Source organism: Gymnoscopelus microlampas (assembly GCF_963454915.1).
Source record: "Gymnoscopelus microlampas genome assembly, chromosome: 16".
In the NCBI taxonomy this organism is placed as follows: Eukaryota; Metazoa; Chordata; class Actinopteri; order Myctophiformes; family Myctophidae; genus Gymnoscopelus; species Gymnoscopelus microlampas.
In genome coordinates, this window is record NC_139953.1 from 25,946,902 (window position 1) to 25,970,521 (window position 23,620).

The 23,620-nt window shown below is 41.7% G+C and overlaps 1 protein-coding gene across 1 annotated transcript; it reads right to left on the minus strand.

Moving 5' to 3' along the window:
• Positions 1–6,942: 6,942 nt before the first annotated feature.
• LOC311062915 (plasminogen-like) lies at positions 6,943–22,346 on the minus strand (the record flags this gene model as incomplete). The annotated part of the gene is made up of 19 exons (XM_084082134.1): positions 6,943–7,131; positions 8,058–8,203; positions 8,683–8,789; positions 9,601–9,741; positions 11,043–11,120; positions 13,102–13,213; positions 15,125–15,218; positions 15,439–15,584; positions 16,530–16,708; positions 17,334–17,496; positions 18,480–18,604; positions 18,731–18,893; positions 19,349–19,467; positions 19,910–20,030; positions 20,195–20,334; positions 20,667–20,781; positions 21,049–21,155; positions 21,277–21,409; positions 22,298–22,346. 19 exons carry the CDS (start codon positions 22,344–22,346, stop codon positions 6,955–6,957), a joined length of 2,415 nt encoding a protein of 804 aa, XP_083938260.1. The 3' UTR covers positions 6,943–6,954.
• Positions 22,347–23,620: the final 1,274 nt, after the last annotated feature.

Consider the following 23,620-nt stretch of genomic DNA (forward strand, 5'->3'; position numbering starts at 1 on the left):
AAACAATTAGACAAGACAAATAATCATACATTGATGATGATAATGAAGTGTAAGTCCAGAGCTCGATGAATGTTAGGGACCAAAAAAAAAGTCACTACAAAGTACTACCAATCAACTCTAAATTGCCTGAAACGTACTCCTAACAGGTTTTTGGGGGGACGATTTTGGCCTCCACTCTTAGTGATTTTTTTCGGATTTAACTTTCGTTTCGGTAGTGACCAACTTTCGTTTCGGTAGTGACACAATGGTAAGTACTACCAATCAACTCTAAATTGCCTGAAACGTACTCCTAACAGGTTTTTGGGGGGACGATATTGGCCTCCACACTTTAAACATCCTGTTGATTTTGCTATTTTTATTAAAAAGAACTCGGACTGGATCCGCGGATCTGGATCTTCAAATAGTAAGATCAACAGGAAGTTGACATTTTTATTTAAAAAAAACAGTACTGGGTTTGGTGATGTTCTATATTGACTGAATCAGTTTTGTTTGTGTTCGTTTGCGTGCTAAAAGAGTGACTTTGAGAGCCGTTTCACCGTACAATGTCAATGAGGAGCATATTTTGAATGATCAATTTCTATTCAATTATTATACAGCAATTATTTTAGATTTCTTGTTCACCTTTGGAGTTACATCATGACAAGGTAACTACACAACCCAAACCTCTACCACAGTGATCTTGTTCTTTAACAAGCAAAATCCAAAAGGCTGGAGTGCTCCCAGTGAGCTTCATGGTGAGAGAGAGAACAAGAATGAAGTCCAGCCACCTCTTTTATAGAGGACAATCCAGGTGGGCCAGATCTCCACTGATGACACACTCCGCCCTCCAATCATTCTGACACACATGACACATGGTTAGTAACCATGACAACCACACCAGTCACCCTGACAACTCCTCCAAGGAACAGGCCATATGGTGTAGTTGGCAGGGCTTTATTGAAGAAAAGGTGACATTAAAAACAAACAATTAGGCAAATAATCATACATTGATGATGATAATGAAGTGTAAGTCCAGAGCTCGATGAATGTTAGGGACCAAAAAAAAAGGCACTACAAAGTACTACCAATCAGCTCTAAATTGCCTGAAACGTACTCCTAACAGGTTTTTGGGGGGACACTTTTGGCCTCCACACTTAGTCTTTTTTTTTTCGTTTCGGTAGTGACACCATTGTGTCACTACCGAAACGAAGTTAAATCCGAAAAAAACACCAAGTCCAGAGCTCGATGAATGTTAGGGACCAAAAAAAAGGCACTACAAAGTGCTACCAATCAACTTTAAATTGCCTGAAACGTACTCCTAACAGGTTTTTGGGGGAACAATTTTGGCCTCCACACTTAGTGATTTTTTCGGATTTAACTTCGTTTCGGTACCATGGCTCAAGAGAAAACTCTGGGGTTTATAAACCGAAGGTTTAAGGTTCGAAACTCCTGGAGCACATTTTCACTGTCCATCTAACTTTTAAAAGGTGGTTAGAGTATAACGTTCTCTTTTGTATTATACCTGTGTGGCTCAAGAGATAAACACAGGGTCTGAAAGCAGAAGGTTTGGGGTTCAAAGCTCATGAAGAACATTTTCACTGGCCATCTAAATTATAAAAGGCGGGTCAAGGATGACGTTCCCAATTGTAACTTCCATGCCAGCGTGGCTCAAGAGATAAACACAGGGACTGAAAGCAGAAGGTTTGGGGTTCAAGGCTCCTGAAGAACATTTTCACTGTCCATCTAAATTCTAAAAGGCGGGATAAGGATGACGTTCCCAATTGTACTTTCCATGCCAGCGTGGCTCAAGAGTTAAACACAGGGTCTGAAAGTAGAAGGTTTGGGGTTCAAGGCTCCTGAAGAACATTTTCACTGTCCATCTAAATTCTAAAAGGCGGGTTAAGGATGACGTTCCCAATTGTACTTCCCATGCCAGCGTGGCTCAAGAGTTCAACACAGGGTCTGAAAGTAGAAGGTTTGGGGTTCAAGGCTCCTGAAGAACATTTTCACTGCCCATCTAAAATTCTAAAAGGCGGGTTAAGGATGACGTTCCCAATTGTACCTTCCATGCCAGCGTGGCTTAAAAGATAAATCAAAGGCTCACAAACTAAAGGTTCGAGGTTCAAAGCTCACTCAAAACAACTACTAAATAAAAACTAAAAGGGTAATACAACAAAAAAACAATGGAGCTGTGGTCAATACAAACTGGTGATGAAAAAAAACAATAAAAAAATGTCTCAAACAAATTCATGTGAAAAAAAACAGTGGCCATAAAATCACAAAAAATACTAAAATAAAAATCTTTAATTAATATGTAAATGTATTAAGCTCCTCCCCCTGGAGGTGGGCTCCCTCCATGCTCCTCCCTCTCCTACCGGAGCTAAAAGAGGGCGTGAGGAGGGAGGCGGGCTTCATCCATGGTTCTCGCCTTAAAAAGACCGAAAATTGAGATCTTCCCTGACCAAGATTCAAACCCACAACCATCCGCTTGTGAAGCCTATGCTTTACTCTTGCACCACCAGGCCTTTCACATTAATTAGGATTTTGAGGTTATATTTAAAGTTAAAGCAAGAGGGGACAGGTCAAAAGATGAAAATCCACAGCAAACACCTCTACCCCTGACAGAATGACTGGATCTACTAGATACACCCTCTGATGATCAGGGAAAGAGTTCATTATGACACGACTGAGATTTAGGTTGTTTAAAACCATCTGTTAGAAAACGTTTACTCTGGCTGAGTCTGAACCCAGATTTACACTTTCATTGAAAGGAAACAGAGAGATGTTTCGTAATGTCATAAAAATTCATACCCTTTTTGTCATTTATAAATTCCTTAGTTTCAGATGATCAAAACTATAGCAGTTTTGGTGTTAAATCAAGTAGGCTACATTGTTCTCACTTTGGACTGGACATTAAAAAATATGTCTTAAGTTTTCAACTATAGTTCCTCAAACAGTGCTGTATTATGACCACAGATCCTCTTTGATTAACTGAATTAAGTTTAAGAAAGTACCACTTTGCACTCATGGCATGCAGCATATCAATCAAATCAATGATCAATTATAGGCCGAGCTCCATACTTCGTTTTGAGGTATTCTAGTGACTCAGGGATAACAAATTACATAAATTCAACCACTTAAATGTAATGTATTTATTGCAACAACCAACCAAGAGTGTTGCAAACGGCTGAGTTTGTAACAAAATGAGGAAACTCACACAAACAAAGAACGTTTACATTATTTTATTAAAACTAACTTAACCCCATATGGGTAACCGGTGAGCCTCAGGGCTCAATACTAGTGTATTTTCTGTTTTGTGTTACTATGAGGAAAGTTTTGACTGAAAATAGCCGATCGACAAGCTCACAACGTGTCGCAGTGAGCTTGTCGATCGGCTATTTTCTGCTAAAGCTATACCCACAATACGGATACTGGGGTGGTTAACAGTGCTTAAAGGGCAAGACCACTTTGGTAGAGGTTTGGGTTGTGTAGTTACCTTGCCATGATGCATCTCCAAAGGTGGGCAAGAAATCTAAAATAATTGCTCCATTGATAATAAAAAAATATGCTCCTCATTGAATTACATTGTAGGCTGAAACAGCTCTCAAAGTCACTCTTTTAGCACAAACGAACGCAAATAAAGTTGATTCAGACTATATAGAACATCACCAAACCCAGTACCATTTGTTTTTTAAATAAAAATGCTAACATCCTGTTGATTTTGCTATTTTTATTAAAAAGAACTCGGACTGGATCCGCGGATCTGGATCTTCAAATAGTAAAATCAACAGCAAGTTGACATTTTTATTTAAAAAAAACAAAACAGTACTGGGTTTGGGGTGTTCACTCTCCATTCCGACATCTCACCACTCCGACTAGTGGCTTCCGCGTGCGGTTAGGGTTAGGGTTAGGTATAGGGTTCGTCAACGTCGGAAAGGCGACATGTCGGAAAGGAGAAATGCACCCCTGGGTTTGGTGATGTTCTACTGTATATTGACTGAATCAGCTTTGTTTGTGTTCGTTTACGTGCTAAAAGAGTGACTTTGAGAGCCGTTTCACCATACAATGTCAATGAGGAGCATATTTTGAATGATCAATTTCTATTCAATTATTATACAGCAATTATTTTAGATTTCTTGTTCACCTTTGGAGTTACATCATGACAAGGTAACTACACAACCCAAACCTCTACCACAGTGATCTTGTTCTTTAACAAGCAAAATCCAAAAGGCTGGAGTGCTCCCAGTGAGCTTCACGGTGAGAGAGAGAACAAGAATGAAGTCCAGCCACCTCTTTTATAGAGGACAATCCAGGTGGGCCAGATCTCCACTGATGACACACTCCGCCCTCCAATCATTCTGACACACATGACACATGGTTAGTAACCATGACAACCACACCAGTCACCCTGACAACCCCCAGGGTTGTCACAAGAATTAAATATAAAAATAGATAGCTGTGCTGTGAACAATTTAGGCTGACAAGAACAAAGTATTTTTTTAACGACAGGACTGTATGGCATTTTGTTTATACTAAAGTATTGTATGAATTCCTTTTTTATGACACAGTACGAGTTTAGTATGACTTTTCTCATAATACTATTGTGTCAATGTAGGAACTGAATTAATAACAAGCTAAAGTCCTTTTTGCATCAACTCCTCCAAGGAACAGGCCATATGGTGTAGTTGGCAGGGCTTTATTGAAGAAAAGGTGACATTAAAACCAAACAATTTAGTGATTTTTTTGGATTTAACTTTCGTTTCGGTACTCGTTTCGGTAGTGACACAATGGTGAAAAAAAAAATGTCACTACAAAGTACTACCAATCAACTCTAAATTGCCTGAAACGTACTCCTAACAGGTTTTGGGGGGGACGATTTTGGCCTCCACACTTAGTGATTTTTTCGGATTTAACTTTCGTTTCGGTAGAGACCAACTTTCGTTTCGGTAGTGACCAACTTTCGTTTCGGTAGTGACACAATGGTGAAAAAAAAAAAGTCACTACAAAGTACTACCAATCAACTCTAAATTGCCTGAAACGTACTCCTAACAGGTTTTGGGGGGGACGATTTTGGCCTCCACACTTAGTGATTTTTTCGGATTTAACTTTCGTTTCGGTAGTGACCAACTTTCGTTTCGGTAGTGACACAATGGTGAAAAAAAAAAGTCACTACAAAGTACTACCAATCAACTCTAAATTGCCTGAAACGTACTCCTAACAGGTTTTGGGGGGGACGATTTTGGCCTCCACACTTAGTGATTTTTTCGGATTTAACTTTCGTTTCGGTAGTGACCAACTTTCGTTTCGGTAGTGACACAATGGTGAAAAAAAAAATGTCACTACAAACTACTACCAATCAACTCTAAATTGCCTGAAACGTACTCCTAGCAGGTTTTTGGGGGGACGATGTTGGCCTCCACACTTGGTGATTTTTTCGGATTTAACTTTCGCTTCGGTAGTGACACAATGGTGAAAAAAAAATGTCACTACAAAGTACTGCCAATCAACTCTAAATTGCCTGAAACGTACTCCTAACAGGTTTTTGGGGGGACGATTTTGGCCTCCACACTTAGTGTTTTTTCGGATTTAACTTTCGTTTCGGTAGTGACCAACTTTCGTGAAAAAAAGACTACATATAGAAGAAGCCTCTGTCACCAATTTGTCCATACATGGTATGTCTGGTTGTGGTTAAGTTTCTTATGCATGAATAAATAGGCACAGACTAGTCGTGACATCATTATTATGTCACAAGTATAAATACGGTTGGTATATAACGTAAGACACAAAGATTTCAGAATTAGACCTCACACGACTTCACACAACACCGGCTTAGGTCTGGCACAAACATCCTGGTCTTGTTATCCTATATTACCGGTATCTAATTGAAAAAATCACACCCTGTGTGAAGGTAGCGGCGCCTTTGATACATTTTGTCATCGATATGTGTTTATAATGTGTTTATAGCCATGTGTCACGTGAAGCTTGACCAATCACTTTGTTGACGCACCTGACCAATCAGAACGTTGACATACGCACACGGACAAAGTCAGGTATAGAGCAGGATCCGCTCAATACCTAAGGGTATAGATCGGCTAGCGCCGCTAAAAAGGTAATGCTACAATATGTTATGAGGAAACAATGCCATAGTGTGCCTCTGGTAATATATTCTCAACCTTTTTCATTTCAAGGACCCCCAGTTTGATATGCATTAGGCCAGGGACCCCCATTGGACACAATCTTCATCATCTCTGCGACCCCTATCTGTAAAATCTGTGTTAATTGAACCTTATGGGTTCCATTGGTACACTCTCTGAGTTACAGACCCAAAAGGGTCCATTTGGACCCCTGGTGGAGAAACAATGCATTAGCCTATTATATATATAAAAACAAGCATACAATATTATGTGTAACAATACACTGGTTGTATGCCTTTGATTTAAAGAAAGAAGCCACACTGATGTCATCAAAATACTGTAAGCCATAGTGATATTCTACCATCAAATATTTGCAATAACCAAAAATATCATAGGCTACTGTGATAGCTTCAGTAATAATTAACAACTCCAGTATGTTTAAAAATGCCATTCTACATTATGTCAGAAGTAAGCCATACTATATTATTTGTTGATAATAGCCCATATATGGTCATCAGAAATAATCATCACCTCATCAGACAGTACTGTTACTGTACAAGTATTACAATCATCTGTTGAATGATAGAAAGAAACCGACAGCAATCTGAGTTTCCATTTTTGTGCACGTTTGTACAAACACATTTGAACACATTGTGTTAAAATAGCAAACACAAAAAAACAAAACAAAACTGAGAAGTATGCAGGTTTTTGATACATTTGTATTAAAACATTTATTTTTTTAAATGTCTTTAGGAAGTCTCACAATGCGTTGGCTTCTTCAGTATCATTACTGTTCACAGTATAGAGCCATCGATTGATGTGTATTTTGTAGTGTGCCCCTTTAGTTGGTGGCCATGGTACTCTGAATCCAGTCAACGAATTTGGAGACCCGGGTGTAGACACCAGGCCTCATGGCTTTGGCACAGCCCAGACCCCAGGAGGTCACACCCTGGATGACAAACTTGCTCTGAGCGTTGCTCTGAGCGTCGCTGCACACGAGAGGGCCACCGCTGTCACCCTGCAGGGAGAATGCGCGCACACACACACACACACACACACACACACACACACACACACACACACACACACACACACACACACACACACACACACACACACACACACACACACACACACACACACACACACACACACACACACACACACACACACACACACACACACACACAAATGAGGTTTGCTGCTTCAAAGTGTAGAAAACAGTGGTGGAAAGTAAGTACATTTACTCAATTCTGCATAATGACATACAAAAGGTACATTTTGATACCATTTTAATATATTTCATTAATTCCGGAATTTTACATGTAACAGAGTATTTCTACATTGCAGTATTGATACTTTTACTTAAGTAAAACAATTGAGTACTTTTTCCACCACTGGTAGAAAGTCAAAGTGTTTTGTGATCATGGATGTTGTGTTTGCATACAGTACACATGCAACAGAGTGGCCCTGCCTGAAGACCAGAAGCCTAATACCTCCCTGGGCATGGGAGAGCTCAAATCCAGGTGATGCATAGATTAGACACACAAACAGATGGGTGGGTTCACCATCAGGATGGTTCAAATTGTGGCAGTATGTTGTCCGGGATTGGGATTTGTTCTAACATACTGTGCAGATGAGTAAAAAAAACTATAAAGGGAAAAAGATGTGATTTTTATTGAACTATTTGGACAAGACAATGGAGAAAGACAGAAAAACAGGAGCAGAGCATGAGGGGATGATAAGCAACAAACAGGGTAACAGGGCCAGTGTTCTTAATGGCTGAACCACCAAGGTGCTCTTGCAAATACTTTTAAAATCATGGACAGTTACTGCCTGGGAATAAAGTGTAACTTTGACAAAAGTGTGTGACACACTAGCCCTGGCTCTGAACCAGGGCTAGTGACACACATGCACTCATGCATGCACAGATGTTTTGCATACCTGACAACTATCTGTTCCTCCCTGGATGTTGCCTGCGCACATCTCATGGGGTCTCACTCTGTAGTTCAAGTAAGATGGACGGTTACAGATCTTGTTCTCGATCACAGGGAATCCGGTTTCCTTCAGGACCCCCTCTCCACCTGTGCCTGTAGAATAAGGCAATACGGCTGTAGAATTAATACATAAAAACTAAGGACATTTAAAGTGATTTACAAAAGGCATAACATGCATTAATGGAGAATTAAAGAATAAAATAAATGAAAGACATGAAATATCTTAATAAATATTAGTGCAATTGTAGTCTCACTTTTCCTGCTCAACCAAGTTGCCTCCATACTGTATGAGGTCTTTCTTACATAAATTGCTACATTGATTTTGGATATGCACTTTTCAGTCACTTTTATCATCTTTTTATCATCTATCCTTGTGCACAATCATCTCTCTAGACATGACTTCTCCCCATCATCGTCATTATCATCATCATCATCATCATCATCATCAACAATACAGTTGTCATGCTGCACCTTTGATTCATAAAGTGTTCTCAAAAAGGATTTGGTTTGATCAGATGACGAAGAAGGGAAGACAATTAGACGCACACATGCGCGTGCTTGTTGTACTGTACCTTGAGTTTCTCCCCAGCCAGTAACATAGCACACTGTTTCACTGGGGACCACATAATCTTTGTCTGGGAGACAAACAGGCAGCACCTTGTCGTTTAATACAGCTGGGCTGGAAACGTATGCACACACACACACACACACACACACACACACACACACACACACACACACACACACACACACACACACACACACACACACACACACACACACACACACACACACACACACACACACACACACACACACACACACACACACACACACACACACAGGATTTTCATTGTGACCAATGGTTCAAGAATTATAGTGACAAAATGTGAAGCGACCTGTTATAGCACAAGGGATGGAGGTTCTTCCTTGGCTTACTGGTACAGTGTGTATGCAAAGTTTGGACCGATCGGGCCAGCGGTACACAAGATTAGATGCTCACAGTTAGGCGGACAGACAGACAGACAGACAGACCGACAGACAGACAGACCGACAGACCGACAGACAGACAGACAGACAGACAGACAGACAGACAGACAGACAGTGGCTAAAATATAATCCCTGCTCTACCAAAATGAGGTGTTGTTAAATCCCATTTTGAGCTACAGTATATGTGCACAGGAGGGAAAAGGGAGACTCTGGAGCCTACATCATTTTATACATTCCAAACATTCATTCAGATAGGTTTCATTGTATGCTGACCCACTGCCACAATTGGACTTCTTATTTTCTTCCAAGTAAGTTAGCTGTTACCCTTTCAATTTAGGGAATCATTCATGATGTATTATTCATTAATAACCAAAAAACAAAACCCCAAGACAGCCAAAAATCTAAATCATAAAGCCTTATTTTGCTTCTGATAAGCTCCAGCGATATCCGGCTGATTTTGGTTAGAGCAACATACAGTATACTTCCACTGCAGTACTCACCTGCTGAGTTTGAGAAGGGCGATGTCGTCTCCGTTGGGCCCAAGAAACAGTTGATCCAGTGTCCTCTCCTGTTTAGACGTCTCGTTGGCTCTTTCTGTGTGGATGCCCATCACCACCTTGTAAAATGATGGCGGCTTACCCCTAGACACACACACACACACACACACACACACACACACACAAATGGAACATGCTGTGTCATACGACAAAAAAACTGTCATCCACAAAGTCGAGGTCTGCATTAGGGTTATAACACCTAATCAAACTAATTCATTTAATTGATTATAAAAAGTAATTGATTTAAATAAAATACAGTAGCAAATATAGAGAAAATAGCATGTCTCCAAGCTATCAACGATAGCTTACGATGCGTAGCATTGTGAGATTGAAGCTTGACCATTTTCACTATTTCTGCATAACACTGTTGCACACTTAGAATAAAATAGGATTTAAATGGTTAAAGGTAGGGTAAGTGATATTTCTTGGTTAAAACTGAAATGTTTTTTATTAAAAGGTAAAAGAAAACTATATTCTGATAGTAGTCATTGCTAGAGTGTTTGTTCAGTAACAGGGGTCTCCCTATCTCTCCAGCTCTTTAACAAACAGAAAACTCGAAAATGTGCTCCTCGGAGCACAGGTCTCCGCCAGTACTGTTCCTGATTAATCCTGTCTTACCTCACTTCAAAAGATATAAATGATCTTTTGAAGTGACACACTTATTTATAGGTCTCTATTTCATCATGCGTATCGCTAGCCAATCAAAGCACACCCTTTCAACATATTGTCACGTGTCACGTGAAGCTTGACCAATGTTAGCTTGGTGGACACACGGAGGGACGAGAACGAAAACATAGTCTCCTGGCGGAGACAATAAATGTTCAGGTGGGTTGCCAAATTCAGCCAATAGGAGAGAGTACCAATATATCAATATATAGTGTTCCATTTACAATTTTGTCTGCTCATATCTTTGTGTCGTCACCTCCACTTTCAATTGTGTAATCTGTCCCGTCTTAGTTCTCTATCCTGATTGGATAAAATTGGTATCCTGACCTGAAGATATATTTTCTGTTTATAAATAGCTGGAGAGACATGGAAACCCTTGATACTGAACAAACACTCTATAGCAATGAGATCAGAGAGCAGAATCAGAATATAGAGCTATTTAACACTTATTTTAACAAAAAAAATATTGTTTACCTTACGTTTAATCAGACTAATCAATATATAGTTGATTTAATGTTGTTGATAATTGTTATCAATTGTTGATAAATAAAACATGAAAATAATACATTAAAAAGTTATGCTTCTTGATGATTTGATTAATCGAAAAACTAATCGATGGAATCATTGCTAAGAAAATAATCAATAGTTGCAGCCCTAGTCTGTATCTCAGGAGGTATTTCCATAAGGGAGTGAGTGTATGTGGGGTGTGTTAGAGGTACTTCTCCAGGCAGTGTGCAGCAGTCACGACCCACTGGGGAGCAATCAGCGTTCCTCCACAGACATGTATTCCTGAATTCCTGAGAGAGAAAGATGGAGACAGACAGACAGACAGACAGACAGACAGACAGACAGACAGACAGACAGACAGACAGACAGACAGACAGACAGACAGACAGACAGACAGACAGACAGAGGGATGGATAGATGGATGGACGGACAGACAGACAGACAGAAGGGCAGAGATGAAGGCTACAACATTGCGATACATGATACATGATGGCAATGAAGAAAACAAATTATATTGTACAATTTCATAGTTTGTCATGTAGTATAGTGTCTTGGTGATATTATATTTTGATGGATTGTATAATATTTGATCACATACACAACTTTTCGCCCTGAGGGAGGGGAGTGACAAAAGTTGTCTGGTTGTTTATTGCTTTTATATTATCATTTTTTTTGTTATTTATTATACTGAACAGACAAGATGTAATACAACAAAAATGGCATTCAGTGCTCACCGCTGAAGGAAATACTGGGTAAAACAGTAATGTACTGTAATGTTCCTGATGATTCTCTCACAGTACAATGAGTCAATAGAAGGGAACTCTAAACCAGCGATTCACGACTAGAGGTTACGAATGTAACCCCGGTTTTAGTAGGTTCGGAGTTTACTACTCACTATGGGATATCAGCGCCCTCAGGCGATGCACAGAGCAACACACACGCTCCCGATGCCAATTATTTGATTGGCTTAGGGTATGTCACGAGTCCGGAAGACCCTAGGGTACAAGAGACTCCTCTTAACATTCTCCTCTCTGCACACCAAATGCGCACAGAAAGGGGTGTAAACACTGTAAACACTGAACCTACTAAAACCGGGGTTACATTCGTAACCTCCAGTTTTACCACGGTTCTCCGTTTACTACTCTCTATGGGATTCATAAACCCCCCTTGAGGTAATGAGCCACACAACCCTGACAGGCCTGCACGCCCCTCAGCCCCTAGGTCCCGTCCCCACGGGCGTGACCTACAGCCCAATGGGCGCCCCCAACCCACCGGGCTGGGGTGGGATAGATAATAATAAAGGTTAGGCCCTGACACACTCCAGAGTCCGCCTGTTTACTAACAGGCACACACAAGCCTGCCTCATAACTCAATATGAGGAAACAGGGCCCCATCTCCTGGGAGCCAGGCCAGCTCGTCCCATGGAAACCCAAGAGGAAGTGGAGAGATAGGGAGAAAGGCCCCAAGCCTACTCCCTTCCCTCCACTGGCCTGGAGGCAGCCGCTACGCCTAGGACCGCGCGCACCACTGATGACGCCGCCACGTCCAGGCTGTAACAGGCCGCAAAAGTCGATGGAGACGACCAATTTGCGGCTGCACAGATCTCCTGGATCGAAGCTCCCCTGTAGAGAGCCCAGGATGTAGCCATGCCTCTAGTAGAGTGAGCCCTCAGACACTCCAGAACCGGGGCACCACTACTCACATAAGCCAACCTAATGGCATCTCGGATCCATCTAGAAAGCGTTGCCTTAGTGACCGCCTTCCTCTGAACCCCAAGGCCAAAAGAGACAAAGAGCTGCGTCGATGAGCGATTGGCCGCTGTCTTCTGACAATAGAGCTCCAAGGCTCTCACTGGACAGAGACAATGCACCCGCCTTTCCTCCGACGAAACGAAAGAAGGCGGATGGAAGGCCTCCAACTCACCCGGATCCGGGGCCACCACCCCGGTCCTGGTAACGAACGTCAGGTTAGGGTTAAGCAAAACCCTCCTGTCGTTGTTAAAACACTTCATGCACTCCGGACTCATCGAGAGTGCATGCATGTCACTGACCCGTTTAGCCGTAGACAGGGCCACCAAGTCTCGAGCTGGAAACTATTATAAGACTGAGCATGAGATAAACAAATTATCACCCGGGAATTCGTCTTTGTCCAGGTGTTGGATAATGAAAACGTAAACAAATGTCTAGGTGATAATGTATGTGTAGTGTAATGTACAGTAGCATATCTTTCCATATTATATTTAATCCCACTATCCCAGGTAATCCCACTCACTTGATTCTGAGGCTGATCTGCCATGGCCATGAGTGAGGTTTTGATACACAGCCTCCCACAATACGACCAAAACAACGCCGTGGAGAGACAGGTGACACGCCACACTTTCCCGCTGCAGTGGAAGACAAGAAACAACAACAGTCTCACCAGTGAAATACAACACTATGTTTACATTTGTTTTGATATAATTTCCCCCCAAAACACATTGGAAGCCAAGTCTGGTTGACACTGTGTGTAGACACCTAATGATCCATTAGTTCTTCAGGTATAGCGTGCCTGCCTAAATCTGACTTAATACTTTAATCTGAATATAAAAGTTATAAATTAATATGATATCAATGACTGTTGCAGTTGCAATCAATAGTCCTTTAATTTCAGGGTATTTCCCAAGCTTTAGTTCAAATTGATATAAAACATTTGAAGACCGTGCCTGCCAACACACTTCAAAATTACATATTTACATTTTAGCACGGTTAACACTCTGACCGCCGGGCCCGTAGCCTACGGGCCGATAAATCCAACCGTAAAGCGCCGATCCGGTAGCCTACGGGCTGTGGTGCTTTTTCCTTTTTTTCGAAAAAAAAAAACTTTAGTAACAGAATTACTCGGGATCCGGTTTTGCCGATCCCGTCGGCCCTCGTTGTAATGACGAAACTGAAACCCTATTTTCTCCTTGTAGTTTTTTCTCCTCGGTGATCACTGTTTAACATAAACCATTCTAACTACAACATGGAGGCACTGTTTGAGACGTGGTCTTCACTGCTCGAACCAGGCAGATGTCTGCGATGTAAACAAACAGTGCACAGCTCAATCTTAGGGATTTTAACAAGGTCTATGGCGACGTGAAAAAAACAAAAAACAACAATAAAACGTTGGCACTGGTGAACATTATGAGATTAACCTCTGGCGGTCAATGTGTTAATGACACGAGGGAGACCAATTCATACTGTAGCAGCGAGTGGTTGCAGGTTTATTCACCTTCGGCAATAATCTATCTATAATTTCAGTTTGTGTGTGTGTGTGTGTGTGTGTGTGTGTGTGTGTGTGTGTGTGTGTGTCCTGGGCATAACTCAGGCACTGGCCGACAGACTTCAAACTTGGCATGTCGCAGTTGACCCAGAGGTGTGCAGAAGTGCCTTTAGTCCAGGGGCCAAGCCAGATTTTAGTACCACCCAAGGTAGGTGACCGTAAATCCTTTATATTTCTGTCTTCCTTCATGTCTCTAGTTAATAGTTTGGTATGATACATCTGCCAATCTAGTAGCTTAATGACAGTTATCACTCTCTAAACAAACCTACCTCCATAAAACTGTGATGTGTGTCATTGATATGACTTCTAGACAATACTTTTTGGAAACCAATGGTCTTATAAACAGTTGACCTTAAGGTCATTTTACCAGTAGAATCCATTTCTGCTGAGGAAATGTTGGTATTGTGCATATTTAATGAGATAATTTGCTTATTTGAACACATTTGTGGAAATAATTACATGATAAATACAATTACAGTTAGATATTTCAAAAGGTGTAAAACATATGTGGGGAAAAATAGTGGTCCATGACCTGTCTGTGACCTACTGGCAATGTGCAAAAGCAATTTGGTGCTGATCGGCCCAATGATTTGCGAGTTTCGCCAGACAAACTGCTACAAGCTGTAGTTGACAAATCCAACACATCGGCTTCATGGACTGACCTAGCTCTGCGTCACGTTTGTGCAGCTGCATCATTATACCGTAAAGTAGTAACGTGCTGCTTGCATGCAATAGATTAAGTAGAACTCCATTTATTTTATAGGACAATGCATAAAATATCTGTATCGCGTTCGGCAAAGAGATTTGATGTGGAGGAAAAAAAGGAGGGGCCAAGTATAGACCCTTGGTTGACAAAGTATATAGAGTGGTTAACACTGAGGATCTTACAGTGTAGAATGGGATCCAGACATATTGGGGGCGTCAAGGCCAAATGCATACACAACTGGGTGTTATTGAAATTAAAAGGTTGATGATAATCTCTGGATAAACATACCACAGTCAGGGATCTGGCAGTAATCCCATTTCTTGTTCACATCAGTGGTGTAACACCATGGACCGTTCACATCATTGTCGGGGTTTCTGCAACTCTGACAGTAAGACAACAAAGAATGATTAAAGCCGCACTTAATTTATACATGGCGTAGAAGTATAAATCAAGCTTAACACTCTTCAACATTATGTACGGTATATATTTGTTATAGGGCTAATATTCCATTAGCAGCCATGAAACTGAGCAGTCCTCTGTGTCTCTGAAACACCACTGAAGTTGTGATGAAAAGTTTACTCCAGTGAGTCACACACACTTACATTGCTCTCTAGCCCTTTGGTGGGGTGTGTCTCAGGGGTGAAACTGTGACGGTGGGGTGTCTGTGCGGGCCAGGCCTGACAGGTGACTCCCAACAGGGTCATGGAGGTAGAACCATTGTAAGTTGCTCCATTCCCCACCTTGCAGTCTGACAGAAAAACAGATGGATGGATGGATGTAATTTAGGATGTAATAATTAATGTTTAGATAAAATACTTCCATTCAAACGAGGAAGGTGAGTGATTTAACAATCAGGTGAACAAAGAGTTCAGTGATTGAATGTCTGCGTGTGTGTGTGTGTGTGTGTGTGTGTGTGTGTGTGTGTGTGTGTGTGTGTGTGTGTGTGTGTGTGTGTGTGTGTGTGTGTGTGTGTGTGTGTGTGTGTACGTACGAGCTTGCATGCATTTGTCTGTCTGTGTTTGGGCATGTGTGGGCGTAGGCTTCCTTGCTTCCCAGATTGACGCACCTGGCTCTGGTCATCTCATCTCCACTCACATCAACCTCCACTCTATAAAAGCCCGGTCTTTTGCCCATATGCTGCCAGATAGTTTTCTCAGTCTCCGTGCGCTTCTAGCCAGTTATTTCTGTGTATTTTTGAGTGCATTCTAGCTTCCTAGCATTCTAGCACTCTAGCTCTACTGAGTCCTTGTTTTTGCTCCTAGTGTTTTTGTTTTTTTGACTCACTCCTGTTTTCCTCTTCTTCAGTTGCCTGCCTGCGTGCCTGCCTACCTGCTCACCTGTTGCCTTCACCTCAGCCTGCCTACCACCTTCACTCCTGACCACAACACCTTCCTCTTTTGTTCAATAAAAACCCTTGGACTATCTTTAAGTGTTGTGTTTGCATTTGGGTCTGCCAGTTTTGTAAATCGTGACAGAATGAAGCATAAAGCCCCCAAACAAACAAAGCTGCTAGTCAGATTTTAGTGAATGATTATACTGTAGAACAAAATTTGGTGACTGGATGTATAAGAAAAATCATGATTGAATGAATGAGCCAATGATTGTATGAATGAGTGAGTGAATTAATTAATACATTTGTGAATGTGTGAATGAATGAATTAGGGATGAACAAATCTAAGACTCAATTAGTCACCTCTTTCTGGACTGGCTGTGGGCAGAGCGGGGACCGCTGGTTTGGCTGGTAAGACCCCAGAAGGTTTGGCGGAGCACCTCTCCAGGTTGCAGTACTCCCAGCGAACAGCAGGATCAGTGGTATAACACCAGGGAGCTCGGTCTCCGTCGGGGTTCCTGCACAGGTTCCGTCTCAGGTCACTGTCACACAGGCAGAGAGGAAGAGCACTGATCGTGACCATTTTCTTTGGTATTTCGGCAATCACTATGTCATGTGTTTGTGGTGAACTGGGTGAAGTTATAGCTCATGGTCCAAGGTTGCCACGGCATGAGAATCCCAAGCAGAAGGAAATCTGTGCAGAGTTGAAAAGATTCCTGCAATTCAGCATCTACCAGAAAAACATACAAGTCCCAATTTCTGCAGTAGCAGATCAATAAAGGGCATTCTGGACAGCTACTTAAGTGGGTATAAATGGCTTTGACAGAAGCACAACGTTCATGAAAGAGGGTGTCAATCGTCCCTGGTTTAAGGGTTAAAATGTTCTGTGGGGTCCCTTTGTCACTGTGTGAGAAATGTACTATAACAACAATGTCCTCACAGGCATTCCCAGAGTGAAATATGTGTTATAACCACAATGTCCCCACTTGGAAGCCCGGCTTAGAACCTGAGCTGTAAGTTAGTCTGCATGGCTAGAGTGCATCTTTGTCCTCACCTTCCTGTCTCTCTCTATGACGGTCCTATCTAAATTACATCAAGCAAAACAATTGTTGAAAAAACTATTAAAATGTTACAAATGCCGTTGTATCGCAGAGCATTGTTTCTCACCCTAGTGGGAAGGCCTGTGGGGGTTTCTTGTGCTTGTGAGGGGTCATGGAGCTCCAAGCCTGACACTTCTTGCCACTGATGGTCACTGTGGTCGCGCCGCGGTAGCTCGACCCGTCCCCCACGTAACAGTCATCGTCCTCTACAGCAGGGACAACTGGCTCATCTGCAACAAACACAGGCAATTATTTCCATTTAGGAAGAGGAAGTGATACAGTACAGGAGGAAGAGGAAGACGTAGGTAAGGTTGGTTACACAGAGTGATGTTAACGTAACCACCTTGATTGATTGATTGATTGAACACTTTATTAACAGTTTGCAAATAGTAGAAGGTACGTATATACAATGGTGCTAAAAGGATAACACCATTAACATCCATTGTGGTCCTGCGTATTCAATTAATCAAAATTGAATTGAACCTGGCTCTCCTGCATGGAAAACCAAACAGCTACCAGTCATCCAAAGAGGAACACTTCCTGACCACCGGAGATATTAGGCTTCTGTTCTACAGGCAGGGCTACTCTGCTACATCTGGTGTCAGAAAAGCCAATGGTAATATTATAACATAGCATTTAGGAGTCAAAGTTTTTCCAATTCAATCATGTGCAGAGGCCATTGCAATGAAAAGGGCAAGATGTTCATTGTCTTCTTCTATATCATAATGTTAGTAAACCACTTTCAACCTATTCCCTATTTTGGGAAAGTCATTATACTGTAGGTATTTTCAGAAATTAAAATTTCAAAACATTTGCAACATCATGTGAGCTTTTAGATCTGCTATTTCTATTAGGGCTTACAGTAAGCTTACAGTAAGTGGTTGATGACTAAAATAGTGTTTGGTACTGTACGTGAAACCAGTCAGGAAACGTTCTTTCAATGCAACCAGTATGTGGTCTTGATGAGTGGATTGGCCATTACTGTTCTGTCCTTGAGGCAGGGATAATGCTACTGATGCCCAATAACAGAACATTAAGCAGTAGCAGTAGTGAAGCATGGGAACATCGACATCTAGCTAAACTCTGGTCAGTTTCTCTGCAAACAGTAAATTGAAAAGTCACAGAGAGATGATGTTTGTTATTCGTCTTCAGCAGAAATTCCTTAAAAGTAAAAACTAAAATCATTGTCATGAACTTAAGTAGTTAAAGCTACCTGGTCCGGGGGCACCATCACAGCTAGGGACCTGGCAGTATTCCCAGCGTGTCTCTGAATCAGTGGTGTAGCACCATGGCATCCTCTCACTGTCTGGGTTACGGCAGTTGTTGTTGTCCAGGCCTCTGACAAAAATAGGTAGGTACAGTAAGTAGGTAGTTGACGAAACAGACAGACAGACAGAAGGATAGATAATGTAGATGGATAGATACTAGTGTAGATAGATACCGTATTCATCTGGGTGTTCTTACTTGCATGGGTAGTTGTCGGACGAGTGGTTGTGTTTGTGAGGTGTCTGAACCGACCAGCTCTGGCAGGTTTTGCCAGAGATTGTCCTGTTAACCGTCCCCCTGTAGTTTCCTCCCTCGCCAGTGGCGCAGGTCAGCTCTGGGACAATGGTAGGTGGCTCTGAAGCTGCCGAGGACAGGAAGGACAAGGTGATGGATGAGAGGGGAAAGACGAGGACCAGTGTATTTCGCCTTGTCTGTTGACAAGCAAATTTCGCCTTGTCTATTGACAAGCGAGGAATGGAAGCAAGCTTCCATGGCAAACTGAGTTTGGGCTCTGCTATTCTAAGATTAGTATCACTAGTCCATACCCGGTGAAGTGCGCAGGCAAAAGTAGTTGCAAACGTGGGGTTATTGCGCGTCCTGTCGCGCGTCCCTTCACACAAATACACTTAATTTTGCCTCCATTTAATTCCTAGCAGTGCTGAGGGGGCCACAAATCCTGTGTACCTACTCTATGTGACACTGATTAGTATATTTGTGTAATTTCTATTATCACAGATCAAGATCCAGATTTCTCAAAGGTCCGGTCACACTTTCAATTGTGTGTGTCAACAACAGAATGGGAGGTGGGGGACTCACTGCAGCGGGGTATGCTGCAAAAGTCCCATTCTTTGGCCTCGCTGGTTGTGAAGCACCAGGGTCTACTGCAGGAATCCGGATTCCTGCAGTAGTTCTCCTCCAGGTACTTCTCTGGAAGACTGGGGGAGCGGGGGGTTGGGGGGCGGGAGAGATGGAAAAAAGACATTAGCTTTCGTTCTATGCTGTATTAAGCTTGAGAAAATGTGATTATCCCATAACAAGAGGTGACAAGAGGTATTGCATGACGCTCAAAGTGTAATATTTCCCCCACCAAATGTTGGTATTTGCCAGGGTTCAAATTCTGAGCAGGACATACATGTTATGGATTGTAGCTTTAAAGGCTTCCTGAAAACAAGTGACAAGACATGGAGACCACTGGACAACATAGATCAGTGGTTCTCAAAGGGGGTCCAGGGACCCTCTGGGTTCCTTGAGGGAGTTCCAAATGGACCCTTACTGGTCTGTAACTCTACATTACTGACCAGACTTATGGAGGTCCTTGAAATAAAACAAATTTGAGAACCACTGACATAGATAAATTGTGTGTGGTGTATTTATTACGCGCTGGGGATGTAGCCATGGTTGTGTGGTTTCTGCGCGTCCCAGCGCTGGCAGGTAAAGCCATTCTCTGTGGTGGCGATCTTCCCTCTGTAGTCCTCTCCACTGCAGTGCATGCACTCCTCTGTTCAACAGCAAACAACACAGAGTTTGTCAGCCAACCATCCATCCATCCACCCATCGATCAATTCCTTCATCTATCCATTCATAATTGCTTCCCTCCATTCATGCATCCATCGATCCATTCATCCCTTCATCCATCCATTCTCAGTCACTTATCCATCTTACGGCTGCAGTTTTCTACGTTGCAGGGCTCCCAGCGTGTGCTGGGGTCCGTAGTGTGGCACCAGGGACCCCTGCTGTCCGAGTCTGGGTTCCTACAGAAGTTGGAGACCAGGTCTGCCCTGGGATGAGTCTGAGGGGTGATGCTGCAGGCAGCACGCACATCACACAGAACACAAGGTGAGATATTATGCGGTATGAGATGATTCCATATGAGTTTAGATTAGATATGACTTGGTATGACTATACTGTATGATGTAGAAGGATTAGAAATGATGTGACGTGTCATGTGATATAATGTGTCATGTTGATATAGTATATGATATGATATGGCTAAATAGGTAGAGCGGGCGCTTGACATGTTTGTACATAAACTATTAATACTACTACTTGGGAATCGAAAGGTTCCCCGTTCGAGCCCCAGCTGCGATTAAATGTGATGCAAAATAAAAGAGACAAGGTGAAATGAGAGGAAAACCTATGTGGGTGTGGGAATTTCGCATCCCATCTCTGGCAAGTCTTTCCCGATTCCGTTCTAGACTTTGTGCCTCTATAATCTGTTCCTATTCCATTCACACACTCCAACAGGAATCCTAGACAAGATAGATAAAAGATAAGATCTATCAAATAACAGCCTCAGTGCCAGTGGTAGTGTAATTTATTTTAGTCTGTGTTTTTGTCTAGCAACACAGCCATGTGACAACAAAGTAGCCCTTCTCAAAGTCTTTTTACCCCCCCCCCCCCCCCCCAAAAAAAAAAAAAGAATACATAGATAAAATTAATGAATGAATGAACGAATGAATGAACAAACAAACAAATGAACAAATAAATGAATAAATAAATAGAGAAGAGGAACCTACCTTTTTTTTCAAACAGAGCTGTGCTGCTCTTGCGTATAACAGTCTCTACTTTGGAGTTAGCTTCTGCTGTCCAACATTCCTGGTCTTTCTCTATGTACATGAATGACCTGAAAAACACAACAGTAATGGTTATGGAGAGTCAGTTTGAACCTTTCATGAACCGTTGTCTGCCAGCCTGTTTAAGCATAAAATGTGAACTTTACATGCAACTTTACGATGAAATCCTACTTGCACGTGAAGGCTGTTTCATCATTACACTTGACAGCACACTCTGCTACAGTGTTCACCGAGTATTCCCTCTTATGCAATGAGAGGATCCCTGCCCCATCTGTCTTGGCATAATCGTCCACATTACCACCGACTGGAAGAACAGAAAAGAAAAAACATATAACTGTTTACCTGTTTTATCTATCAATAAAGAAAGAGTGACAGTGGTCAGTGATAGTTGCAGTTTGGATGATGTCTGTGAAATGATTCAGATAAGAGTGTGTTATGGTGATGGAATATTCATATAACAATTTACAAAGCACACACTTCCAAAAGTAAAATAAATAAAATCCCAGGTGCAGGACAGAATAATACATTAAAATAGAGACATATAGAGTCTGCACACTGGATCATGCTCCCATAATAAATGTAATGGATTATCACCAAGGTGATGTTTTGAGCGTCTGCTCTATTCATACACAGTACCAGTGAGAGAATAAAGGGTGCTGTAGTTTACTTATTCTGTGACATTACTCTGTTTTGATGGTTGCAACACTGACCAGGCTATTGACAGATGAGTCATTTGTGGACATACAAAACTACAAGACATCGTTGAAAAACACTGAGGTGGTTTAATTTTAGTTAAGTTGGAGGACAATTATACATAATAATAGTGGCGATTCAGGAAGAAATGTCAGGGAAAATTATAGGAACCGTAAATTAAGTCAAAAGTTGGTAACCCTGACAGTTCTCTCGCAAATAAAGCATGGTGTAATATGAAAAATAGCAAAAAAAAATTAGATCACTTAATCAACAAAATGATCAAAAATGTAACCAAGGGCCTATTTCAATAGCAGATTAATATTAGTTCCCTCAGTTTCACTTACACATTTGAATAAATGGCTCCTATACAATGGACACACTCTAAGCCTCTGCCATGTGTAACCTGGTAAATCACCCTCAGAATTAATCAAATGTGTTTTCTGAAAAAAGCTCAAATAATTCAGATGCCATTGCTTTTTCCCAGTACAGTACATCTTACCTGTATAGATGACCGTTGCCACAAGGAAAGTTGCTTTGTACAGATCCATGGTGAGAACTCTCACTAAAAATGCATAGCCGACTAACTCACTGTACCTTATTGGGGTCCTTTCATCAAAGGCAGTAAGACAAATAACATCTGAATCATTGGTCAATCATTAGCTTGACAAGGACAGTTTAGGACTGAGAGGTCAAAAACTGTTTGCCTGTGGGTGGATTTAGTACGCAGTGGGGTGAGTCTCAGTACATCAAAGTACAGCATTTCCAGTACATGTCTCATTGAATATCTTTGATCTGAACTTATCTGATACATACACTAGCACTATGCTTTTCAGATCCTTTCATCATAATGACAATATGTATTTGTATGCTGCTGGTGTCTTCCATTACCCAGTACCCACAACACAATGGATTACGGACATGAGCGTTGACCCTTTCAATATCATGTGGCCTTTTGTGTTCTGTTATCGTTGTATAAATTCAATATCCAGTCCACACAGATTCACATAGCAGTGTCTTTTATGAGACTAATGACTTGATATTTAGATTTTACAGTATGTATTAAAACACCATGTGAAGCAAGGAACCATTTTCGTTATGCATTCGAATGCATTAATTGAGTCAAGGTGAGGGCCGCATGTGGCCCCCGGGCCGCCAGTTGCCCATGTATGGTATAGATGTGTGTAGGCTACTGGGTCAAGCAGATAAATATCATAATTCATGACAGCTACAGGGTGACTGAATTGTTTCAGCTGTAGGCGCTGTATTGTTCCAAGGGGCAAATTAGTGGAGGTAATTTGTAAGCAAATAGATTAAGTTATTTGTATACCTTAATGTTCTGCATTTCCTTCCATGATGCCTTTAGTAGTGCCTTACAATGTGTGTTACATATATCCATCAGCAAATGTAACCAAGTAAGTCAACCTACGTTACCTGCTCATCAGGGGCAATTAATGATTCGAGTGTCTTGCTCAAGGACACTTCCAGCCAGGAGCAGAGAACTTCTGGTGACCAGACAGCCAGTCTACCTGCTGAGCCTCTACTGCAGACTTGAGTTACCTTTGGGGAAATTTACTTTCTTTAAAGATCACTGTTCTCTTGGCAATATACATCTTGTCTTATTAGGAATATCTTAGAAGGTTAATTGTCAACAAATATTGGTTGACAGTTGGCTGATGTCATAGTCTGGTCAGCAAGTGCAGGGCAATGGAGGGTGAAGAGGTGTTGCTGTCTACATTCTTTCCAACTGTTTCATTGTGGTTCCACTTCCAGGTCAACAACATATTTAGGTCAGAGTACAATGCACTCTCTCTGTTAGACCATA